Genomic DNA, 24,257 nt, shown 5'->3' with positions numbered 1-24,257 from the left:
TGGGAACAGACTTTCTCAACATCTACATGTGTACCCCAAAGAATCACAGCCCTTCATTTCTGCCTAAAAGAGGGGCAGGACGAGCTGTACAAGCTCTGGTCCGTTTGCAGTAAACTCAGGTTGGCACCAAACCAAGGAATCACAGAGCCACAGAATGATTTGGGTTGGAAGGAACCTTAAAGATCATCCAGTTCCAGCCCTCCCTGAGAGCTGGAGCCTCTGTGTCCTTTTCTAGCACTTGTATTGGACAGTTCAGCTCTGCTCATATCGTGTCACACCACGCCCCAGGCATACATAAATTAGATTTAAAATACATGCCTGACCCATTTGTAGAAATTTCCACAGTGGTTTTGAGCAGCAGTGGGTGTGACAGAGCTGTGTGTGGGCACACTGGGCTAGGGCATGTGGGCCAAAGCAGTAGCATCAGGAGGAGGAGGAGGTGGTGGCTAATCCATAGCCCAGGGCAGCCTCAGACAGGTGACTGAGCTGCACTTCAGGGCTCTTCCATGGAGTACCAGCTCAACCTCTTTCCCTTCTCTTCTGCTGGAAATCTCTTCATGAGATGTACTTGAAAAATATGGTCAGCTCACTCTGGAGGAGGGAGGCACACTGAATGCCCTTTTCCAGGAGCTGAAGTTGTAAGAAACACTCCTTGATTCCCAATAAAGCACTAATTTCCACTTAATCCTAAACACTAAAAAGAACAGAAGAAATTCTTCAAAGCTCTTCAGTTCCGGGAGCTTGAGAACTTAATCCCCTGCCTCGAAGAGACCATTGTGCAGCTCTTGACATCAAGGATGCCTGCATTCACATAGGTATCAGACAGACATATAGCAAATACCTGAGTTTTTGTCTAGGGATTCAGTGTTAAATGCCCAGTTCTTTAATTAGCAGCTCCAGGGCTGTTTAGGAGGTGAAGAGTAATGCTGTCAAGGATGGAGCTGCTGTATCTTGGTAGTTGTCACCCAAAAGCCAAGTCCCAACAGGAAATCCTCTGTTCTCTCTGTTTATTCTGTCCTCTGTTCCAGATGTCAGGGATGTTAATCAGCTGGGAGGAGTTGCATCTGTTCTCATGCTAGCAACTGACATTTATAAGTCTAGTATTGAATTCTGATACAGACAGGACTGCAGTGCTAAAGAAACTATTTCTATACGATTCCACACCCTAGAAACAGTAGGAGTTTGCTCAATTTAGCTTGACCCACAGTCAACTTTTCCAACAGCTTTTTTCAAGAAACATTTTTTCGCCAAGACTCATAGAACTCATGGTTTCTTTCATGGATGTTATCCATTAAGGAAAAAAGATCACTGTCTGGTCAAACTGCAGGATGCTTGGGATGAAGGGGGCCTATAAAGTCTATGGAGTAAACTACCAGAGATCATTAAGAATCCTTGTGGGAGACAACAGATTAAAGAATTATTATACTCCCAGTGCTGATGCGGACCCGTTTGTCTCTGAAACCTCACGTGGAAGATTTGCAAGTGCAGAGTCTGCAGATTTGGCAGGGATTGAATTTGCCCCTTGCTGCTGGGCAGCACCACATCCTCTAGGATCAGCTGCCCCATGGATGCTTTCCAGCTACACCTTACCAGCCTCTGGTTGAGCAAATGAGGGGAGCGCATCCCTTCCCACAACGTGCAATGTGGCCGTGGGTATGAGCTGGTTTATTCTCTTTGCTGATCAATTCAAATTGTAGGGTCTCTTACACAGACCCACAGTCTGATCATGTCCAACAGTCCTCCTTCAATACTGTGGGGCCTTGTAATAATCCCCCTGTTTTTCTCCCATAGCCATTTGTGTACAATCTCTCTTCAGCCCTGGTTGTGGGGTGACCTTTGTGTTTTTAATTAACAGCAGCTGAACATCCTGTGTAAAATCAGGAGGATGCGCTTTTTACACTGAGAAAGATGCATAGTTTAGTTCTGTGGCAAGATAACCAGGTGCAATTCTTACATTTGCAATTCCCATTCTATCCTTCAGACTTCTTTTCTGATAAGGATTTAAGCCCAATTCTTGCAAGCAATAGCTGCCCCTTGGGGAAATGCAGAGCAGCCACCTCCACTGCGCTCCATTTACAGCACTCACAAACAGAGTGCTTTTGACTTTGCCTCTCAGGGATTGCTAGACCTGGGCAAAGAGTATTTCAGCTGGGCTTTTTTTTTGCAGAGGCTGGGGAAACTGAGTGGATGTCTTGGTTTATCTTCACTTAACTGAAGTGAATTAATTGTCCCTCAAACACCTCAGGATCAGGACAGTGTGGAGCTGTCCCATCACTTTTGTAAGTGCCTACCACAAAGGCACGCTTGTGCAGAGTGACTGGTGAGGCCAATTTCACGCTATATGTGGTGTCTTGTCCATTAGATGTAGGTCAAGACACCCATTGGCATCATCATATACTCCCAAAACTTTGTTTGTGGGTGATTTGAGAAAGATGGAGGGACTTCAGAGAGATGCTGATCATAACTTCTGTTGAGCTCTGAGGGGATGCTGTGACACAGAGCCTCAAACAGACTTGTCAGGGCTACTGAGATATGCAGGAACCCCTTCAATATTTGCAAGGTGTTCATGAAAGCTGTGCAGTAAAAAAGTGTGATGCTGATAGCCACTGTCACGTTTCCTCCCTTAGAGGCAGATTCATTGGGAAGTAGGATGGACATATCCCCACCCCATAACACTGCAGAGTGTTTAGACCAGGCATACAAACCACGGCTGCCAGAAGCAATTTTGAGATTGCTCCATTGCAGCTGGAGCAGAGCTCCAGCACCCACATACTGTGGAGGAAGATTAGGAGCATGTGCTCTGCTGGGGTCAATGAAATCCTGTCCTTCTGTTTGGTTCGGAGTAGATTTGCAATTTTGAAGTTTCTCAGGGTAACTCAACTGAGACTACCTAGTTTGCATGTAATTTCAGCGCTCCAAATTACCATAAATTTGCAAGAAGTTGTTTTTGGGTTCATTAATAATGGATGGGTGGCTACACCATCCGAGTGCTTGCTCTCAGCTTCCAAAAGGATCAGGGTGAGCTGCACTGAGGAAACTTCTTGGAGTACTTAAATGCTTGGGATATGAAACACTAATAAACCTCCAAAAAGCCAGGAAATTTGGAGTGAAGGCTGAAACTCCATACCTAGTGCACCCCACTGGGTCTTTGTATTTCAGAACATGTTACGTTTGTTCACTGAAATATCTCCAATATGGAACTCTTTAGGGTGGAGTTTCACCTTTAACTCTAAATTTCCTGGCATGTGTGAGTTTGAAGCACATGCTTAACTTCTCCCCAGTGCTGTTTTTCATTTTTAATTTCCTTTCTCTTTTAAAGGAGGGACTCTGATAGAAGGACCCCTACTAAAAAGGGACCCCACTGAAACCAAAATTAGAGGGTTTGGCCTAATTTGATCTTCCTGAAATTCTTCAGAAGAACCAGCTTCAGCATTTTTTTTTCTACCATTGTTTTAAAGACTCTTGTGGGCAATCCACCCCAGTGAAAAAGATCAATAAAATCCACACCTTGCAGACCAATTATTTTAGAAGCTACCCAGATATTTGAGTAGTATATAAGAAACCTTGGAAATATAGAACATCTCCTATAAATTGCAGTTAAAGATCTGGCCATGGCCATTGACAGGGGTGAGCTGCTTGTTGTGAAATGCACTATTTCCATTAATTCAGTCATTGCAGAAGCAGCCCATGTTTGCTGTTGACACTTGTTGGTTACATCAGTGATGGTAAAAGAGTGGAAACAGCAGTGGTTTGGAATAAGAGCAGTGGGCAATTACCTGCAATGCTTTTAAAAATAATTTTGGCCCTAGATGTTGAAAAGATGTGTCATCGCTGATTTGTGTGAGGGCAGCTTCAGCAGGCTTGAGTTACAAGGCTTTGGAGAATAAAATTCTTTCTGCTGCCTCAAAATGCATCTTTGGAGCTACATTGCCAGTAGATAATACAGAATAAATTTGCTTCTCATTCTATAACCTTGTTGTGTCAATAAATTGTGGGCTTCGCTGAGAAGCTGTGGCAGTCAACTTTCCCAGTTCAAGATTCTCTTGGTTTTTCAAATCACTCCCATCAGTTTTGCAATGAGAATTTATCTTAGCAAGATGTCTACAAGGAAATTGGCAAAATACTGAATTTATGTGGCATTGGGCTTGTGAGTTCCTTCAGCCTCAGGCCAGGTGTGCTGGGAGTGTGGAGACCCCCAGCCTGGTTTCCCTTCCCTTCCCTTCCCTTCCCTTCCCTTCCCTTCCCTTCCCTTCCCTTCCCTTCCCTTCCCTTCCCTTCCCTTCCCTTCCCTTCCCTTCCCTTCCCTTCCCTTCCCTTCCCTTCCCTTCCCTTCCCTTCCCTTCCCTTCCCTTCCCTTCCCTTCCCTTCCCTTCCCTTCCCTTCCCTTCCCTTCCCTTATCACTGTCACATGGTACATTTTGCACGGATAACCCTGAAATTTAGAAGTTCTTGAGGATTTTCAACAATTTTAGTTCATGCAAATGAAAATTCAAGTTGAAATCTGGGGACAAGTCTTGCCACAGGATCCTTTGTCACCCACCAGCAGCTCCATGCTGGGACTGGTACCCTGCAGCACCAGAGAGGAGGAGCAATTCCCTGTATCTTTTGCTAAGCTGAGTATTTCTCATTCCAGCACATAAAAGCACTTTGTCACTTCAGCAGGAGACGATATTCTTCTCCTTTCACCCTCTCCAGTATGGCCCCATCAACATCCTTGTGTTGTATTTCCAACCTCGACTTTGTAATACAGATCACAGCTGGTTGGTTTGAATTTCCCCTGAGTTACCCAGGATGCTGCTGAAAGCACAGGAAGAGCAGAAATGCTTTAATCAGTTAAATCAATCAAAAAAAAAAAAAAAAAAAGGTAGAGTAGACCTTAAAATTTACCCTGCAACCTTTGCTACTCGCTGCGATGACGTCTTTGTCCTATTTCTTTAAGTGCAGGATTTTATTGGGACTTGGCAGAAGGGCAAAGTGAGGAAGACACGGGAGGGGGTTTGCTGAGTTAAAAAAGGAAAAAAGAAAATGTCAGTGAGAAAATGGAAATACCCTGATGCTCTCCAGCCTAGTGCTGGAGCCAGTCTCTCTCTCCCTCTTGCAGGGAAGGGGCTCCTTTTCCATTAGCTTTCCATGGCCATATTTAATGGGTTTGCTCTGACACGCAGCCAAGAAAGGGCTTTGCTGTGTGATGCTGGGCCCTGTGTGTGTTCAGGCATCCACAGCTGCTCCCTACCAAGGGCTGCCTTTTGACTACTGAGGTATTTTTTTATAGCCACAGAGGGCAACTATTAATAGATGAGATTTACCAAAACACAGAGCTACGCAGTGTGGTGTGGAGGGGAAGAGGGAAACCTGTGGGATTTATGTCAGGAAAATTCCATGTTGAAATTATGCTGGAAGACACAGTAAAAATGAATATGCCAAGAAGGGGATTTAATCAGTAACTTTGGGCCATGCCAGCATTTCTCCTCCATTAAGGATCTGCCCCATCACATGAAACATGTTGCTGAATTATTTCTTCAGCATTAAACAGCACAAAGTGTACTGGGGATGAAGATAAGACACATAGACATGAAATATCAGCTTTTCTGAGATGTGATTAAATACCAAAAGGAAGCGGAGGCATTCCTGACCCTGGAGACATTTCATTTTGATCAGGCATGGGATTAGGGGTAAAATGTGAAGAATTCCACATGTGTGGATGGAAGGAGCTGATCAGGACTTTGCCTCTTTGTTTATTGATTCATTTCTAATTTCCATGATACAATGTAATGAGACTGGTGGCCCTGTCAGACTCACAAATTATATTTGTGTATCAAAGACGACAGGTTTGGGAGCATGGAGCAGAGAGGAGTAAGACAATTAAAGCTGCTTTTGAAGTCAGAACTCAGACATTGATTAAATATCATAAAATCCAGATGATTTCAATTAATAGACCCATCACTGTAATCATCTGCACATTTTTTGTGCACCTTCCAAAGGCGCAATGGGGAGTTACATCCCAGGCCAAGAAAAGATCCACTGACTATTGGGAGAGTCTGGGTATCAAAATCCCCTTTACACTTTGAAAAGCTTTGCTTTAAATTGCTTTGTGTTCCCTTAATTACTTAATTTGATTTTTTTAATTGAAAAAGAGACAGGGAGAGATTAACTGGTGACTAATTTCAAGTAAATAAAGAGTGCTACATTCATTTAGGGAATGTGGGTAGACACCAGAAAAGCCAGAGCTTAGTTTGATTCACGTGAGTGTGAGAGAGAATGGAAATATTTCCAAACTATCTGAACTGCTTAGGTTTGCACAACTGGCTGAGAACAATTACAAAACAACATTTTTCTGTGATCTCCCGTTTCCCATGAGCTTGATGATGCTCTATTCCTGTCCTCAATCCCTGAAAATGGATCTGGAGGCAAACACAGGCATGCCTGAGGAATAGTCATAATTGCATGAACTTATATTATTCAAAACACCTGAATAAGTTTGGGCTTGGCATTTCTGGTTAAGGGGTTATGCTGATTCCTCCCAAATTGTGAGGTGTCACTCTTACTGCACTGAGAGCTGAGGATGAGCACTGGCTATTTGTAGTTGTTTCTCAGTTCCTTAGAGAAGTGTTCCTGCCATCTGTTCACTGCAGGTATAGACATGATTGAGAGAATTAAATCTTAAAAGTCTTTATAATTGCTGGGAAAAGGCAGAGCCTTCCACTAGGATTTAGAGCACCAAGTTTAGAGCCCAAAAACAGGAATCCAAATTCATTCACAGTTCACATCAGGCTCCCCCATCATGCTGTGTTCCTTAACAACCATTCCACATTTCCTATTTTTAAGTACATAATGTTGTTCCAAATGGATGTTCTGCTTTCTGCTGCATATCCCAAGCTCTTTGAAGTCCACAGAAAGATTGAACTCCCAAAGACCTTGGTCTTTGGCTTCGATCTCCCCATCCAGAGAACATGAGAGGCTGGGAGCCTCCCTGAGATGAAGGGTGATGGCTCAGAGCAAAGCTCCTACAGAACAGAACTGCACTGGAGTAAGCAGGAGAAATCTTCTGGGTAAGGATTGATGGCAACAGTTCACAGCATTATAAAAATCACTTCCCTTTTACCTCCAGCATTTTTACCACGACTGTGTCAGTGCCAAAACCCAGAACACACTCACTAATTCCTCCAGAATTGATCGGTCATGATAAACTTCCAAACACAGAGTAAAATACTTCCTTCAGACACATCAGAGCGTTTCTCCCAGTTTGCCTGGAGAAATCTGTGCCGTTTGATTTCCCTCCCTGCATCCAATTTGATTCAGAAAAGGGCTGCAAGTTCCTGGCTTCCTCCTCGTACACTCAGAATTCTTCTGCCAGTTTTACTTTTGGGGTTAGATTTATTCTTGTCTTTGTGCTATAAAATGTCCTATTTATAAAGGGTGATCAGACACTGGAATGGGCTGCCCAGGGAGGTGGTGGAGTCACTGTGCCTGGTGGTGTTTAAGGAAAGACTGAAGGTGGAATTTAGGGCCATGGTGTTGTTGGCAAGGTGGTGTTTGGTAATAGGTTGGACTTAAAGAACTCAGAGGTCTTTTTCAACTTAATTGACTCTGTGATTATGTCTTAATTCAGGCTCAAACCTTCAGCTACTCTCATCTTGATCAGACACAAAGTTCTTTTTATATCCTCCTGGGAACAATACCTGAAGAATTTCTAGTTTTTGATTTATAAAACCATCATGAGGAGATAGTCCAGTAGTGCTTGCAGGATGCCTTCTCTTCCCCCACAAATGAATAAGGCAGGATGTCAGTTTTTGCAAGGTGCTTGGGCTGGCACAGAATTGTGCCAGGGAATTCATAGCAGTCCCTTCTGCCTATGACAGGGAGGTGCAGGACATCTCATACTAACAAAGGTTTTGTAAGTATGGGCTTTGTGTAATTTGGGGTCTGTGTGCAGGGACAAAAATGACAATCTGCAGTTTTTGCTGGACCCTTTGCAGAGTTGGTTTTGTAGCCATCGAGATCTTAAGTGCTGTAGAAGTGATTAGTGACACATCACCAAGAAATTACAGGAGCAAACCAGAGCAAAAGCTGATGTGTGGCTGAATGAGCAAATACAGTGCAAATTTTTGGGAAATTAAACTGCATAGCCTGTCCATAGCAGTCAGGATCAGGACAAAAGTTGCTCAAGAAATTTGCCATAAAGGAAAATTAGTTTTCCCCCTCTTGTGATAACATTTGGCAGTGGAAAACAGATCTTTGCATTCTCACAGCCCTCTGCAAGAGGTCTGGGTTTGATTCACGTGGATCCACAGGCTCGTGGTGCCAAAACAGGCAATTTCTGCACTCGTGTCTGAAGGCCAAATATATGGGTATGATTTCCTATAGTTTACAGTTACATGCTGGATCAGAGCTGTGTGTTTCATAAGCTGCCAGTCCAATTTAGCAGGGTCTGGGGAAATGTGTCCCCCAGGGAACGCTTACAATCAGCCCTGTGTTTTGGGCTGATAGTGCCTGTTTTCTGGTACACACGTTAGCAGATCCATATGTGAGGAAATCCAAACGTCCTTCCATCCAACTCCTGATCTGGACACTGGCTCAGGCTGCTGCCCACTGCTGATTTTCTGCTGGCTGCTTCCTCCAGTTCAGGAACTGTCCACTCTGGGAAGCACAAATGCACATCAGGGATCTGTGCAGGAGCTGTGGGTCCTGCACAGGTTTAAAAAACAGAAATTCTGAAAGTTCTTGAGTGTTTGGAAAATGCTCATTTACATCTTTCCTCCCGCTCAGCAGAGAGAAATGAGGGGCAGGAATTCGATGTCAAGGAGTTCATTATGTTTGTGGTGTCTGTTACAGACGCTGTTGGCATGTTTTGCTTCCCAGCAGTCTCCTTGACAAAGGTATGATCTACTACATCTCTCTCCTGCTTTTTTATTCATTTCTTTCTGTTTTCCTAGAGAGCAAGAGTAGAAATTAAAAAAAAAAAAAAAAAAAGTTGGCTTTAGGAAGTACAGTGTCCGCAATATTTTCTTTTTGCAACTCTGAACTGTTTTCACTGCAGGTGTGTTGTTGTTTCTGCCAGATCACCTGGCAATTGACTGTGGATTCTGGGAACTTCAAAGCTAAATATTCTCATGTAAAATTTCTGTTTCAGCGACTGACATTTTCTATTTCCTTGTAATCTCGTCATGGCTGGAAAAGAATAAGAGTAACCAGCTTTTGTAAATCTCATAATATTTAGTAGTCCTTTACATCTGACTATTCAATTTTTTCTTTTCCTTAAAAAGTGTATTCAAGGCTTTACAGCTAAAGATAAAGATTTATTGTTATGATACATCAATATCCCCTGAAAAAAAAAAACTCCCTAGAAACCAAATAGAGAGAAATATAATTCCTTTGTTGTGACAGAGATAAAAAAATCTCGTGAACCTTGAAAATGTGAGGCTTCTCTTGCAGGACACTTGGTTTCCTTGAACTGAAGTTTCCATCACCAGACCATGTTCTTTGTGATCTCACTTGGGTGTCTCCTACACTTTTCTGCATAAGATGAAATAAGAGGAAATTTCAGCCAGCCTCATTTGAATCAGATTTTCATTGTGTTCTCACGAAAGAGGAAGATTTGGCTTATCCTAACCATTGATGGTCTTCCCACTGCAGCAGGACCTGCTTCATGCACAATCCTGCCAGGAGGTTAAGAAAGGAGGTTTGAAAGTCCATGAGTTGTAAAAATGAAAACAGAAAAGAAGCGGCATCTCCAAAGCAAAAGGAATGTTTTGCAAGCTGCATATTTGGAGTGGTTATTTTGGCCCATCAACTCCAGAAGGATCTGCAATAAACATGCTAGGTCCTTTGTGATTTTATGTGATTTTATTTTATTTTTTATGTTGATGTCGGCCTGATTCCAAGTCGCTCTTCATTCCAATCTCAATGTATATCTCCCTTTGTGGCATGGGGTTTATGTGCAGGGAGGATTAGTGTCAAAAACTGGTATGAAAGGAGCAAAGAATTTGATCTTGTTCCTTTTTTCACCCTGCATTTTTTGCTGTGTGGTAATTAGGGAAGATGCTGAAGGAGCAGCCCCTTAAAGTGCCAGCAGCACTGGCAGGGACAGTGCCACTGTTCCCTTCTGCAGGAGCAGTAATTGCACTGTGAGCACCCCATGGACACAGTGCTCCCAAACCCAGACCTCTGTGCTGCTTTCTAAAAATCCCAAATATTCAAATATGTGAAAAAAATCCTAAAAATCCCAAATATTCCCACATATGTCACCCACGGAGCCTACCCAGAATCCTGACCTATCCCACCCACAAAAGGCTGCTACTGCAAGAGCAGAGGGCACAGGGAGCCCAGGACAGGGCTGTGTCTGTGGGGTAATTCTATGCTTTCCTGCACTCTACAGAGAGGGCACAAAGCATTCCCAGTGTTCCAGAAGTGCCAAAGTCACTCCCACTGTGGCTCCCATGGGTCCCACCAGCAAGGCAGATGCTTGGACAGGCTGCAAATGTGATCTCAAGCCTGACCCTGGATAGGGATGAGGAAGACAGGCTGGAGTTGAGTGTTAGTATTATAAATGTCTAGAAAATGTTAATATAGAAGTTGCTCTGAATTAGTTTCATAGTCAAAGAAAATTCTGTCTTAAAGTCACAATTTTTCTCTACATCTCTTACTTACATAGGCTCTAACTTACTATTTCCCCCGTTCAATGGAGTTATGACAGGCTGCATTCCTGATTTCTGATGTTTTAATAAAAAAAATCGGGTTGATTGAAACCAAAATGTCCCTTACTTGAGCTGTTTGGCAGCGTTGTTGTGCCCATATCTGTTGGTGGTTCTTGAAAGCTTTGGGTTGAGAGGTGGTAGATGCCAAATATTAGAACAGTGGCTGCTCCCTCATTGAAAGCAGAGCCTTCATTCCACAAGAATGAAGTTAATGTGCTGCTTTGTCCTCAGGAATGGTGAAATTGAGGGATTTGGGAAGGACCAGCTCCTTGTAGGGAGCACTGATGTTCCATTTGTGGAGCACCAGACCTTCAGGACTTTTTTGGAGATTGTAAAGTACAAGCCAAAGATTGTAAAATATGACTGAAGGCTCGTAAAGTATGATTAGTGGCCACCAGCAGAAAACTTCAAGTATCTGCAACACAGGACAACACTTATTTAAAAGAAAGATGATCCATATTATCAGAGAATGCAGGCTCAAGGGATAGAGGAGCTAATCCTTGCTGTCAGTTTTTCCCATACAGAAGACAAGGAAAAACATTCTGTTTGCCTATTTCATGCCTTCTTCACTCATGGTAAGATTTTTTGAGGGGAGGCCCAGCAGAAGGGGTTTTGTCCTGCTTCAGCATCACTTCAGCGGGTGGATGGGGCTTGGAGCAGTGCAGGGCTGGTGTCAGGGCTTTGACCAGAATGGAATTTCACTCTTCATGTTTAGGAAGCTTTCTGAGGCCCAGAGGGGAAGCAGTGTGCAAGTGCCAAGCAGCACAAGTGAGAGTTAAACTAGCCTGAAATTTATACACCTTCCTCTACGGGTTTAAATTCTCCTGTGTACGTGAATGAGGTTGGCTGCAGCCAAAAGAGGTTTTCATGAAGTGGCAAAGGAAATCTATTTTAACAGAACAGGTTCCTGAATATATCCTTATGCTACTTCCCTCTTTATGGTTTGACTTTTCTCCTTGTTACAATGGTTCAGGCTGGAGAGTCTGGAAAAACATCAGGGTAACCAGGGCAGAGGGAATATCAGATGGAGATGAGGGATAGATAAGAGGCAAATTACAGCACATTTCTCATGGGTCATTTGGCTCTAGTCTTGAAAAGAAGAGAAAAAAATCCCAAAGTTGTAAAAGAAAGAAAAAGAGACAATCAAAACAAATAAACCTGCCAGTTTTGCTGATTTCAAAGGCCTGTGAAATGTGCATATATGCTTCATAATGCTCTGCTGTTTTAAATGAAATGTTCCATCCTTTAATCCTACTCACTGTCTCAGAAGTTAATTGTACAGTAAGATCACAATTCTCTCTGCCAAGACTTTCCTTTGTTTTCTATTTTTTTTTCTCCCTGCAAGTTGGCCAGCCAGAGTATCTTTTCCTAGTTCTGTGCAGTTGGTTATTTTCTGTAGTATATTATGGAGTTCTGTGTAGCTTAATAATTTGTTATGGTCATGCAAGGAAATGGAGCTTTTCAGTTCTTGCTGCTTGAGGGAACTCAAAAGTTGCTCCACTCTTGGATGTAGACCCTGCAAAGATGAAGGCTCAGTGATCAGATATTTATGGTCTGCAGCACTGCAACTCTTCCTAAACTTATGCAAAGGTTATCTAAAGGTAAGGTGTAAGAACTGGGCAGTAAAGCTTGGAAGGATGAAGGATAAAGAGAGAGAAGGAACATATAATGTTATATACATGAAGAGCCATCCCAAGTTTTTGCCCAGAGCTCAGACAGAACATGTTAGACATTTCAAAATTTTTGCATCATCTTTTTCCCTCAGCCTCTGCTCTTTCTGATCCTGGCCAGAACCAGCAGCAGAAGTGCCGGGGGGGAAAAAAAATAGAAAAAAAAAATCTGTTTTCACTGTATTTCTGAATCTGAGCCCAGGTTTGTGAAGGATTTGGCAAGGATTTACGAACCTTTGAGAGAATCCGTGTGGAGATCTAAGGAAACCCGCCTCCATCCTTTAAAAAGCAAGTTGCCTTGGCCAGAAATTGGGCAAAAATTGGTTGTTTCAACTGATGTTTCCTTTGAGATTTTGGATTTGAATCTGAAGCTGCACTTTGAGAATCAAATTTTGCTCTGACTCTAGATTTACACTGGAGCAAATACATCACAGTCAGTGCTGATATTTGTGTGCAGCCCAGCGTGAGCAGAGGCTGGCTCTGAGTGCAGGCTCACATGAAAAAACCAAGAGAGGACCCAGCACAAAGTCTGGAGTAGTCCAGGCACCAAATTTATTCCAGCCTCTTGCTGTGGTTCAGCCTGTTAAGTAGATCCTGCATTAACAACCTCCAGGAGTTAAGTGATTGCATGAAATAACCATTTATTGAAAGTCTTTTTGAAGGTCAGAGAGGGCTGGGCAGGGATGCACCCTTAGTGTTCTAAGATGATAATCCTGATTTTAGAACTTAACATCAAATAATTTCCTTTATGTATCAGGTGTTTGGGTTTTTTTTCCTCTCAGTCCTATGGATTTATTGTTACGGTAAAAATTTGTGTATTTCTAGGACTATCCTGCTGGAAAGCCTGGGTTTCAAAGCAAATGGAATTAAATTGATAAACTTACAGTTGTGAAAATTCTCTACTTTCAAGCAAGGAGATGCTCTCAGACTCTGTTGCAGGATAAAGATAAACCACACTGAAAGGATTCCCATATTTTGTACAGTAAAGTTCTTATTTTCCTTCTATAATTTTTTTTACGTATTTGTTTAATTGTATGAGTAAAGCCTGAGTCACTATCCTAGTGGTAGAATTAATTCAGTTTGGAAAAGGGAAACCTGGGATCAATGAACACCCAGAGTTTTATAGCCACTTTGGCTTTTATTTTGCATTATTTTTTGCTTAGGGGTCGGTCTTAACTGTAAAACCTGCCAGTGATGTAAAAACCCCTGGTCCAGGTTTAGCAGGCTCACCTGGATGCATGAACAGTGTCACAGAGTGACACAGAGCTCAGCAGGGGCTACAAACCTACCCAAGGAGCTGGATTTACATTTGAACAATTATCCTAAGTGGCTTTTCTTGGATCCTTATCGTTATTATATTTTTTTTTTGCCAAAACATTTCTCCTCTCTTGTAACGGAAGATCAGATTTGGGGCCTGCAGAGGACATTTTGCTACAGCAGATAAACCAGAATTCTTTCAGAGCTGCCAAGCCTGCATGTGCTGACAGTGCTTTGCAATTTATGCTTGTGGACATGACCTAGCAACTGCCTGGGTTGGATGTGGCTGGAATTACAGTTGCACACTTGGATTTCAGTGTGAACACAGGCAGTGATCTGGATCTAAACCGGGACCTGAAGCCTCTCACTTGTAGGATTCTGGTTCTGCTCTGTTTCAGGCTCTGTCCCAATCACTGAAAGATTTATACCTTTATCAATAAATTATCATGACTTTTACTACACTTACACCAGTGTCTTAAATTAACACTAAACTCAGTGTAGATGAGGCACGCTTCCTGCTGCTCATGATTTATGGCAATCCATCTGAAATGAGGAGCAAAATTGAATCTGCCAGCAAAGGCAAATCTTTAACATCAGGTCAGACACAAATTTTATTGCACGTCCACTGCTAAAGAGAGTTTGTAGATTGTCTTTTTTTTTACAGGTTTTTTATAGACTGTAACACTTCAGGCTTTTAAAAAAATAAAAAAGAAGTTAGAAATATTTGGAGGTCTGAAATCTCTCCTGTGTCTTTGTGTCAGGTTGGAGGTGACAGACAGGACAAACGTAGCAGTTACATGGCACTGATAAACTCTCAGCTTGAGGGCTGTGTTCCCTTTTGATGACCTGCCTTTGGGAAAGATGTGGAGAGTTCAGATAAGAGCATCAGAAACAAGCAGAGGTCTTAAAAGCAGCGAGAAAGGCTGAGGAAATAAGATGGCTTTAGCCTAAAAATGAAATGATGTACAGGAGATATAGGCTTTCAAATAAGTAATAGGTTTGGTAAAGCAGAATGGAATCCAACCTCCCTGTCAGTGGTTGAACGGCACAAATACTCCTCTAATAGAGCAAAAAAATATTTAGCCTGACCTTTAGAAAAAACACCAACTTTCTGACCATAAAGGAACTGAAACAAGGGCTGCAGGTTACTGGGACAGTGACATAGTCCCTGTCATGTGTGGCTTTAAGTGAGCTAAATAAGATTTGCTTGGTGACACAGGAAGATGCCTTAGCTTAGGGGTGAAGGGCTGGCAGCCGTGGTCTCTGAACATCCTCTCCAGACTCACTTGTCTGTGACCCTACAACAGAGGGCAAAAGGCAGCTCTCACACTGGCATCAGCACTGCCTCTCCAAAAGGGCAGCTAGCTGTCTAACCACCCAGGACTGAGAAATCACAAGAGGAAAAGATAAATTACAGCTGTGCACATCTGCCAAATGGCCCCATTTCAAGGTCAGCTTTCAGTGCTGCTGCAGTCGTGGCTCTTGCCACTATCTTCAGGAAGAATATTCCTTTATCTCAAAACTGTTCTTGCTCTTCACTGCAGATACTGAGAATCTCTAGGTGTGCACTGCAGCCTGGAACCTTGGGCACCCTGTGTGGGTTGGACAGCCAGGACAGACGCGTGCTGGGTGCCTGTGCACACACTGACTGCTGTGGTCACTGCTGCTCCACTGAGCCCTGGGGCCAGCATGGCACCTGGAGGGACACAGGGAACACCACTGAGACCTGTCAGCCACACCATGCTGGGAATCACACCAGGATCTGTCACAGGCTGATGGAGAGGCTGTTCCAGGGCTGTCCCAAAAAAAAAAAAAGTTTTCTCTTTGTCAGAACCATGCACCACGGTTTAGGCTGGGCTGACACTTCTGAGGAGTCTTGGGAAGAAGAGTGATTCCCTGGGGCCCTGTGATTCCAGCAGATTTACCCTGTCCTGCTGTGTGCTGAGCCCAGTAGGTAAAGGATAGTATACTGTGTGTCAATATTGAAAATGGAGATATTTTGAAGTTGACTTCCCAATTCAGGAGGTGCTGTTGGTTTTTGCCTCTTGTTAGTTGGGGTTTTTTTAAGGATGAAATGTAGTGCCTTCTGTTCCTAACAAACTCACCAGGCAGTTGCAAACCATACTCCATAGTGAGCAGATAGCAAAGTTCCTATTCTGTGTTTGGATGGGATCTTACAAATAATCTCTTAAGTATCCTGTTTGTTTTCTTGCTGTAAAGTGACACTTGTCTTTGAAGGAAACAAAACAAAACAAAACAAAGGCAAATAGAGAATAACTGGGAGCAAACAGTAGGAAATTTCCTAACAGTAAGGTCTGGAAGACTCTGTGTTCCTTGCAAAAACAACCGGGAGTGCAAGAGGCTGCAGCTCAGCCACATCAGGGAAACCTGGGGAAACCACTCTGTGACCTAGAAGAAAAGGAGGAAGACTTGCCAACCCTCAACAAAACTGCTCACTTCTAGTCACCAAAACCAGGTTTAATATGATTAAACCTGATATCAGTTGGGTTTAAGAGCCATTGCCAAATGTGTTTGTGGCTCAGCACAGGGGTTTGTGGCTGGGTTTGGATGTGGAGCTCAGGTCCAGCAAAGGGAGCTCCTCACAGTGGCTCCCACAGGCAGGTGGGGCTGGTGGCCAAGGGCTTCACCCCATCGCCTGGGGACAAGTCACAGCGCAAATGGACAGGAAACGGGTGTGACAGATGAGACAGGCACGGGGAAAATGGCTGGGTGACTGATGGGCTGGGCTGGGTGATGGGTAGGGCCGCCTAGAGACACTGCTGGGTGAGCTAAAAACTCCATTAGGCTGAAACTGGAGCACTGCATGGGATCCATATCCCTGACTGAGGGCTGGGGTTCACTGGATAACGGTGAGCTGCTGCACAGAACAGTTTCAGAGAGCTCTTTGCACTGCAGCAGAGGGAAAAGGAAAACAAAAACTGTGCATTGAACAAATAAGTCGATGAAAAGATCTGGGTGGGAATGTGAGCATTGCCTGATATGATTTGGTGTCCCAAATGGCCTTAAACAGCCCACAGAATTTCTATGTCTAAAACAGATTTCAGCAAAGGAGACCTTTTATGATGCACTAATAGGCTCATTAGGCTTTCTCCAGCAAGGCATGCTCACAGCATCGTATGTTTTTTCCATTACAGGAATTACACGTGTTTTGTTGTGCTTTGGGTTTTGTTTTGTTTTCCACATAGACTTGCCCTGACAGTTCCCCCATTCAGGTTTATATTGGAGGTACCATCTCGAGCCAATGAATTTTATTAAATATGTTGCTGGCACTCACAGAGAGATGCATAAAGGAAATATTCTAATGACAGTTGGGAAGGCTTTGATCCCTTTCCAAGACTGCACTCATGTCTTTGAAATGCGAGTTTGGCAGTGCTGGAAAGGCTGGGCTCTTTGGCTCTCTCTGGCACGAGCCCATGTGACAGACATAATGTCCTCTGTCAGGGGACCCACATAACCTTGAGAAGTGTAAGCAGCGCTCACAGATTGCACTGGGTCAGATAGTCTGGGCTGATAAGGGAGCAGGGGGGAGTCAGCCTAGTCCAAAGCAATAACTGAAAGCTGTTTTGACCTGGTAACTGTCGGGTCTGCTGCCTGCGGCTACGGAGTTGGACATGAACTGCAAAAGTAGTTAATTTATGCCTCCTTGAGTGTAGGAATGTGGCGATGATGGATAGGGATGGGAGGTTATTAGAAACATGGGGAGGAAGGAGAGGAAGGAATTCCAGCTCATGTTTTTATCTCTTACACACGCACACGCTGGTTCCCCACATTCTCCTGTGTGCCTCACGTGTGTGCAGGGTCCCAGCCCTCACTGCCACGCTCACATCTCTGCTCCTGCACGGTCACACACTTCCAGGGCTCTGCCTGAGCTCAGGGCTCGGGCATGTTTACGTGCTGGGGGTTGCTGGCTGCTTCCATGAAGGAGTTTGCATTTATTGCCTTCCAAGCATGAGCTACTTACACCTACACCCGGGCAGATCCTTTGCTAAAAATCCTCTTGGCACGTTGTTCTTCCACCACTGAATGCATTCTGCTCACTCACAACCTTCCTCTGGCCAGCAGAGAAAAGTGGTCAGAGAAATATCAGAAACTCAAGTCCAAAGGACTTAGTAGGATGGATTTACATAAGGCATGAGTCCAGTCTCAGTGAAGCATTGCCATCACTGGCCAATTAGTTAAGTGCTGTCTGCTCTGGATGTTTTTTGCAGTAATAATCCATGTAGCCCTGGATGTTGGAGCACATGGGCTGTATGGAAGAGAAAGAGCAACTGTGGCCATGCACTGAGGAGATAAATGGGGATTGGATTGTGTAAACGATAAGCAAAGAGACAGCTAAGAATAAAGAAATATTAGTTTAGATTATTTGAAACCATGAGGAAGGAGGAAGGATAAAAATGGTAATCTCAGGAGAGGAGTTGGATTATGGTTACTCCTACAGGGATTTGCATGTGCATAAAGCATCTGCATCCAGAGCCAACAGCCCTGTCAGTCCAGGCAGCAGGCCCTTCCTTCCCACAGGGATACCAACACATAAACATTGTTCTAATCAGACTAGGGGCTTCTGTTTCTGCCCCTCTCTCTTGCATGAAGCATCACATCCCTCCCACATTGTCTCTTACACTTCTGCTCACTGCCAGTGATGCTGCCATGGGTGCAGGCACGCACTGTCCTCTGCCCATGGTCACACCCCCTGTCACACATTCCCCTGATGCTCTCACACTGAGAATATTTGGAAGTGCACATCAGTTCTCACATGTAATTTCAAGCTATTGCTCATGGATGTGTCTATGTAGGAGCCCATGCTTGGAAAAGAGGTTTTTTAAGGCACAAAGAAGATTCCTGGAAGCAGATTGAGCAGAGCCTCAGGGCACTGTCCAGATCCAGGCAGGACAAGCTTGAGGAGCTAAGGGGAAGGCCTGTGTACTTTCCATGGATGTGTTGAGAACACTGGAGAGATGAGAAATGTGTAAAGGGTCAGAGTGCTGACCTGTCCTTCAGGACGTCATCCCCATTTGATTGGAAGATAAACACTGTATGGAACGGAAACATCCCCTTCCACTGGTGTCCCCAAAGAGCACATCTTCCTCCATGAGTCAGCCAGGGCCTGGGGACACCCAGCCATGATCTATTTTGGAGGCAATGACTTCAGCAAGTAGCAGGGGAAACTATTGTGGAAATATGAATGTGTTTTCCATTTGGGAGTCCTCCGGGGAAGGACAAAAAGATCTTGGTGCTGAGCCAGCTCCCCCCATTTTTTCTTCACCCTTCTGGGAGCAAAAGCCTTGCAAAGTATGCAGGGAACCCTTCTCAGAGCTTGTGGGAGTGTGTGGCTTGGGAGAGCAATGTGAGCCTTACACATCCATGCACACTCACAAAGGGGGACTCCAGGAACAGGAATCAGCCTGCTCAAGACCATGGTGGTGTCTGTTCCTTACAGCCTTTGAACCATACTTGGCTCGGTGTGATCCCTCTCTCTGGGGTCTCCACTTGTCACCACACATGATCCCCTTCTAGCTTTTCTCTTATCACAACACTTCATATCAAAAGCCAGTGTGAGCTGGAAACGGAGAGCCAATGGATTTAATCCTACATTTTGTTTTCTCCAGCTTTACTATGAGTTGGAGCAGTGCAAACAGTGTGGCAACATGGTCTGTGCACTGGCAAGTAGCTGCTGTATTCCAGTATTAGAAAATCTACTCCTTTAAAGGAGCAAAAGTACCTCCAGCAGCCATCAAGCTTAAGGGATTGGCTTAGCTTGCCTGCAAACAGACTGCTCTGTGATTTCCAGGCATCCCAAAAGCTAAGGAGAAGTGCTGCTCACCCTGGGAGGACCTGAGGAGCCTTAGGGATTTATGTCATGGTATGGTAGCACTCCTGGGGAGAGCTCATGCAAAGAAACCTCTTGGCACAATTTTTCCTTTTGGGAACAGCAATTCCCAACCAGCTATGGGATGTCAGGGTTAGGCCTCATGGATTTCAGCACCAGAGACTGCCACTGGTGCTAAAGGAGTGGCTCTGGGAGCTGGTGTCAGTTGTGGTGCCAACCTGTTATTGTGAAGGAAAATTAGAGGTAACAACAACAAACAGCTTAGAGGAAATGTGCAAGCTAACTGCTGGTGTAAAAAGATTTACTGACCATAATACTTGGTTAATTACATCCATAATAAATAGATTTCTATACTTATCTTGAGAATGTGGACAGCTTTATGTATTTACCTTGGATTTTGTGGCCTTAGTTAATCAATGGTCTGAAGTGTTAGATGAGATTCACTACATGAATGCAAAGTAATCAAAGTTTGGGAGTGGGTTATTAAAGCATTTCAGGTGATTGATATGCAGGGTATTATAAGACCTTTGCCTGGATTGCAGCACTTCTTCAGTGTTCTGTTGCTTTTGTGTCACCTTTAGGAAAAAAATGCTTTCCTTTTTCTACAGGGCATACTTGGATGTCAATGAACTTAAGAACATTCTCAAACTGGATGGATCCACACACCTCAACATCTTTTTTGCCAATTCCTCTGAGGAAGAGCTGGCTGGAGTGGCAACTTGGCCCTGGGACAAAGAAGCCTTGATGCATCTAGGTGAGTGATAAAGATGTTTCTTCTTTGCAAAGCATTCTTTTGAGGCACTAAGAAGGAAAGACAAATATGCGCTAAGCTCTGTTCTGATTTCTTATCATTCCTCTAATATATAGTCAGGGGAAAAAAAGTATTTCACGATTCCCAGATACTGGCTCACAACCAGGAAAATATTAGGTTATAAACCCAAAGCATATTATGGTATTTGTAGATGATGTCAAGCTGAAAGTATTTCACCTTTTCAGTGAAGCTACTTTACAGGGCATTCACTGCATGGGAGCAGTTTGCAGAAGATTGGGGGATAGGTGTGGGGATGAGACAGAGGTGAATCTTTAACCTTAGCCTGTTACATTCTGATCCTTAGTTCATTAGCAAGTATTCAATTAGCCCACAGACTGTAGCTAAAATCTGCTGCTATTTTTCTCTACCAATGTGCAAAAGAGCAAACAGCTGAGGGATTGTATTTCTAATGTTCACTTGAGTGGAACTGGAAGGAGTTCACTACCCTGCAGCTTGCCTGGTGTGTTTCATAACCAGGTTGCTGCTGGAGCCTGGGGATCCAGACAAAGCCCTGCAGCCTCCCAAGTGACTCACTGCCACCTGCAGTGCCACTGGACCTGTGCTCCCTGCAAAACGTCAGAGGAGCCTCAAAAGGTTCGGAAGGCACTGACTGAGTCAGTATGAGCCTCTCCTAACTTCACAAACCTCCCTCGAGCTGCAAACCTGGTCTGGTCATCTCCTCTGAGCAGGAAGTCACATAAGTTTTCCAGATATTTCACCAGCTATGCTGGAAGTGAAGTCCAGTTTCAGCCAAGTTAAATCTTTGTGACAGACTGTTTCAGCCAGTTTTTATATGACCCAACTCCATGTTGAGCTAAATAAAAAGATATGGTGGCTATAAACGTACATGAGGAGAACAAGCAGAGTTTATTATCCTAAAACATACAATGGAAGCTGAGCTGTATGGAATAGCCATCAGTCAGGGGGGCTTTTCCAAGGTCAAAAATACCCCAAAGATGAGATGTTACCATGTCTTTATGGTCACCTGTCTCCCCAGCAGAGAGAGGCTCCGTGGTCAGGCCAAGCAGTTGGCACTGGCTGCCCTCCTTCATTTTATGAGATGTTTTATTACAACACAGCTCTGCAGCTGCTCTGGAAGGAGTGTGAGCAAACTTCCCTTCCTGAGGAGCAGCACTTACACACTGACACTCCTGCTGAGCTCAGCTGGAACTGAAACCACTTCCACTCTGGCTTGCTTGCAGCCTCATCTCTGCAGGCTCCTCCTTTGGGAGCACCCAAACCAGAAGGTTCTGTAAATGCCCACCAGTGACCATTCCCCAAGACAGCATCTGGCAAAAACAAAGATAGATTTTAACCCCAGCCTTGACCAGCACCCCCAGGGATGGGATTTTATCACTTTGGGATGACAACCAGCGTGGATTGCTGGTGGTGGGTTTGATCCCTGTGTGAGCCATTTGCTGAAGAGTTGGACTTGATGATTCCTGTGTGTCCCTTCCCAGCCCAGAAGGTTCAGGGAGTCTGTGAAACATTAGCCCCAGGGTCACTGCACAAGTGGGATACGGCTGCAATAGAGCTGCTCCTTCCCTAAATGAGGATTTTCACAGCTTCTCTTGATGTTGCCATGGGAGGGAGCAGAGAACAAGGGGAGAGCTCCAGAGTGCCAAGAAGAACCTTCTGCAAGAGGGCTGGGGCTCGCCCGAAGCCCCGATGAGTTCTTCTGTCACTTCGTTAAGCTAATTGTCAGCATCATGCCTGAGAAAAACAATTTAAATTCAGCTCCTACAGAGCATTGACAGAGTTCATTGACCAAAAAAAAGATCTCACAAGAAAAAAAAAATAGACATTGGACAGCAGATTAAATTTGACTTGCTAGGGGGAAAAAAAAGTAAAAAATAAATAAATAATGCTCATAATTTCCTGTCAAAATAGCCCTCCCAGACCTGTGCTTGGTTTGTAAGAATTCATCTTTAATCTTTTTTACTCTCTTCTATAAATCCAATATGTACTTAATAAAAAATATGAAATATGTCCTGTGGTGCAGATCTAAAGGCTGGGATAGAGATTGTCTGGGTGAGGGAGTTTATCTTTTCTGTAAAACTGCAATTGATTTAGATTCTTGACAGCTATAAAAAATATAAATTTTCAACAAAGGCAAAAATAAAATCTCCCTCTCCAGCTGCCTCAGGGCTCTCCAATGCCAGAACAATTTAACCAGCCTTTACTGGAGGCACATCCTGCTGAGGAATTTCACCAATATTCCTGCCACTGGGAAGAAAAAAATCTGGAATTCTTTTTGGGATAGAGAACCCCAAAAAATATGTCAGGGTACTCTTTGTGTATAAATGGCTCCACCTGGGTAGAAACCAAGCACCAGAGGAATCAGAGCTTGTATTGTATAGAGAGGGAGAGAAAGGAATCATGGGTTTATTGTTGAGCTGCATGCTGGTAGGTCTGTATATAATTAATTGGGAATGTGGAGAACTGGTGTGAGGAACAGTTCAGTGCTGTGAAAAGGAGGTGCAGATGCCATGTGTGGCACAGGAGACAAGATGCTGCACTGTGGCAGATTTTATTTACTCTTGTAAATACTCTTTATTTACTCTTTCTGTACGTATTTAAATTTTCTGTTCTCTTTTGTAAAATAATTTTTATGCATTTGTACCTGCCCGTGGGACTCCTCTCTACCCTGTGCACATTTTCACATGTGCCCCTGCTCAGAGGGAAGATCTTTTTTCTCCTGGTATTTTGTGCATGTGTCCCTTCAGGACATCCAAAGTGCTCCTTCAGCACTGACACAGCTTCAACTGATGTGCTGCATGTTGTCTTTTGGACATTGTTCTTAGAGGAAAACCTGAGGGAACAGGGAAAAATCAAAGCAGAACCACAGTCAGGGAGGTCTAGGAAAAGGGTTGAGCTCCAAGGAAAGGCTGAAGGGATTACAGTGATTCAGGCTGAAGGGAAAGAGCCCGAAGTGGGGATGATGACAATCTCATAAAAGCTGATGAAAGGGGAGGAGAATCTTCTGCTCTTCATATCTGTGCGAGGAAGGACTTGAAGTCATGAACTTAAATTGCCAAAAAAATCAATTCAGATTAGATGTGAGTTAAATCCTTGCAGCTGTAGGGATGCTGAGTGCTGACATTGATTGCTGGGGCAGTCATGTCATCAGGGGTTGTGAAGAGGCAACAGGCCAGAGAGTGTGAGGGATGGTATAGACCTAATTGCTTTGAGAGTGGAATTTAGAGGACTTCTTAAGAACCTCATGGTCTCATTTTCCTCTAATTTCATGGTTTTTACAACCAAGTCCCCAGGCAGATGAGGATGAAGGGTCTATGGTGCATCAGAACCTGGTGATCTCATCTTCCCTGTGCTACAGGCACTGATAAAGTTCCTGCTGCCAAAACCTTTTCTCTCCTCATTGTCACTAAATTATTAGAGTACCATGTCTAAGATTTATATTCCCACTATAACTTTTACAAAGCAGTCTCCTCTTCTCATGATAGGCAGGACACAAAAAGGGTTTTAAATACAGGGCTTGGAAAAGTTGATATCAACTAGCTAAATAATGAAAATATAAAGCATATTTTAAATACCAAGGTACATCTAACTGAGATAAAAATATAGTTCATATGATTATCAGTGTACTGCAAATCCTCTCTAATTTGCCATTTCCTTCTTTGCACATCCCTTAATTCATACAACAGAAAACACCATTAGTTTTCTTTGCAAAAACATTTAATAAACACATAGTTTTTTCAGGGTTATCACACTCCAGGATTTCATTTTTTTTTGACACTTTAGACTTAATGCATATTCATTAGTGGGCTGTGCAGTTCAGATCAAGCCAGGCTTGTCTGAGGACATGAACAGTGTGTTTCTGACAGTTACTTCAAAGCTGCCTCCAGAACACCCTGAAGAAACTGCTCCAGCCTTGGGTGTGCATACTTTGCTTTACCCAGCTCTTAATTTGCAAGTATTGGTGGAGTCTTCTGCAATTCTCAGGGTATTTCAGAAGT

At 43.7% G+C, this 24,257-nt stretch overlaps 1 protein-coding gene across 1 annotated transcript in view; it reads left to right on the top strand.

Moving 5' to 3' along the window:
- Positions 1-24,257, top strand: part of PAPPA (pappalysin 1) — a 178,809-nt gene that overhangs the window by 31,567 nt on the left and 122,985 nt on the right. The window contains exon 3 of the mRNA XM_030961226.1: positions 20,078-20,223. Within this exon, the coding sequence (XP_030817086.1) occupies positions 20,078-20,223 (146 nt within the window). The remainder of the gene's footprint in view (positions 1-20,077; positions 20,224-24,257) is intronic.

Source organism: Camarhynchus parvulus, chromosome 17 (assembly GCF_901933205.1).
Source record: "Camarhynchus parvulus chromosome 17, STF_HiC, whole genome shotgun sequence".
Lineage (NCBI taxonomy): Eukaryota > Metazoa > Chordata > Aves > Passeriformes > Thraupidae > Camarhynchus > Camarhynchus parvulus.
This window is presented reverse-complemented; position numbering and strand designations above follow the sequence as displayed.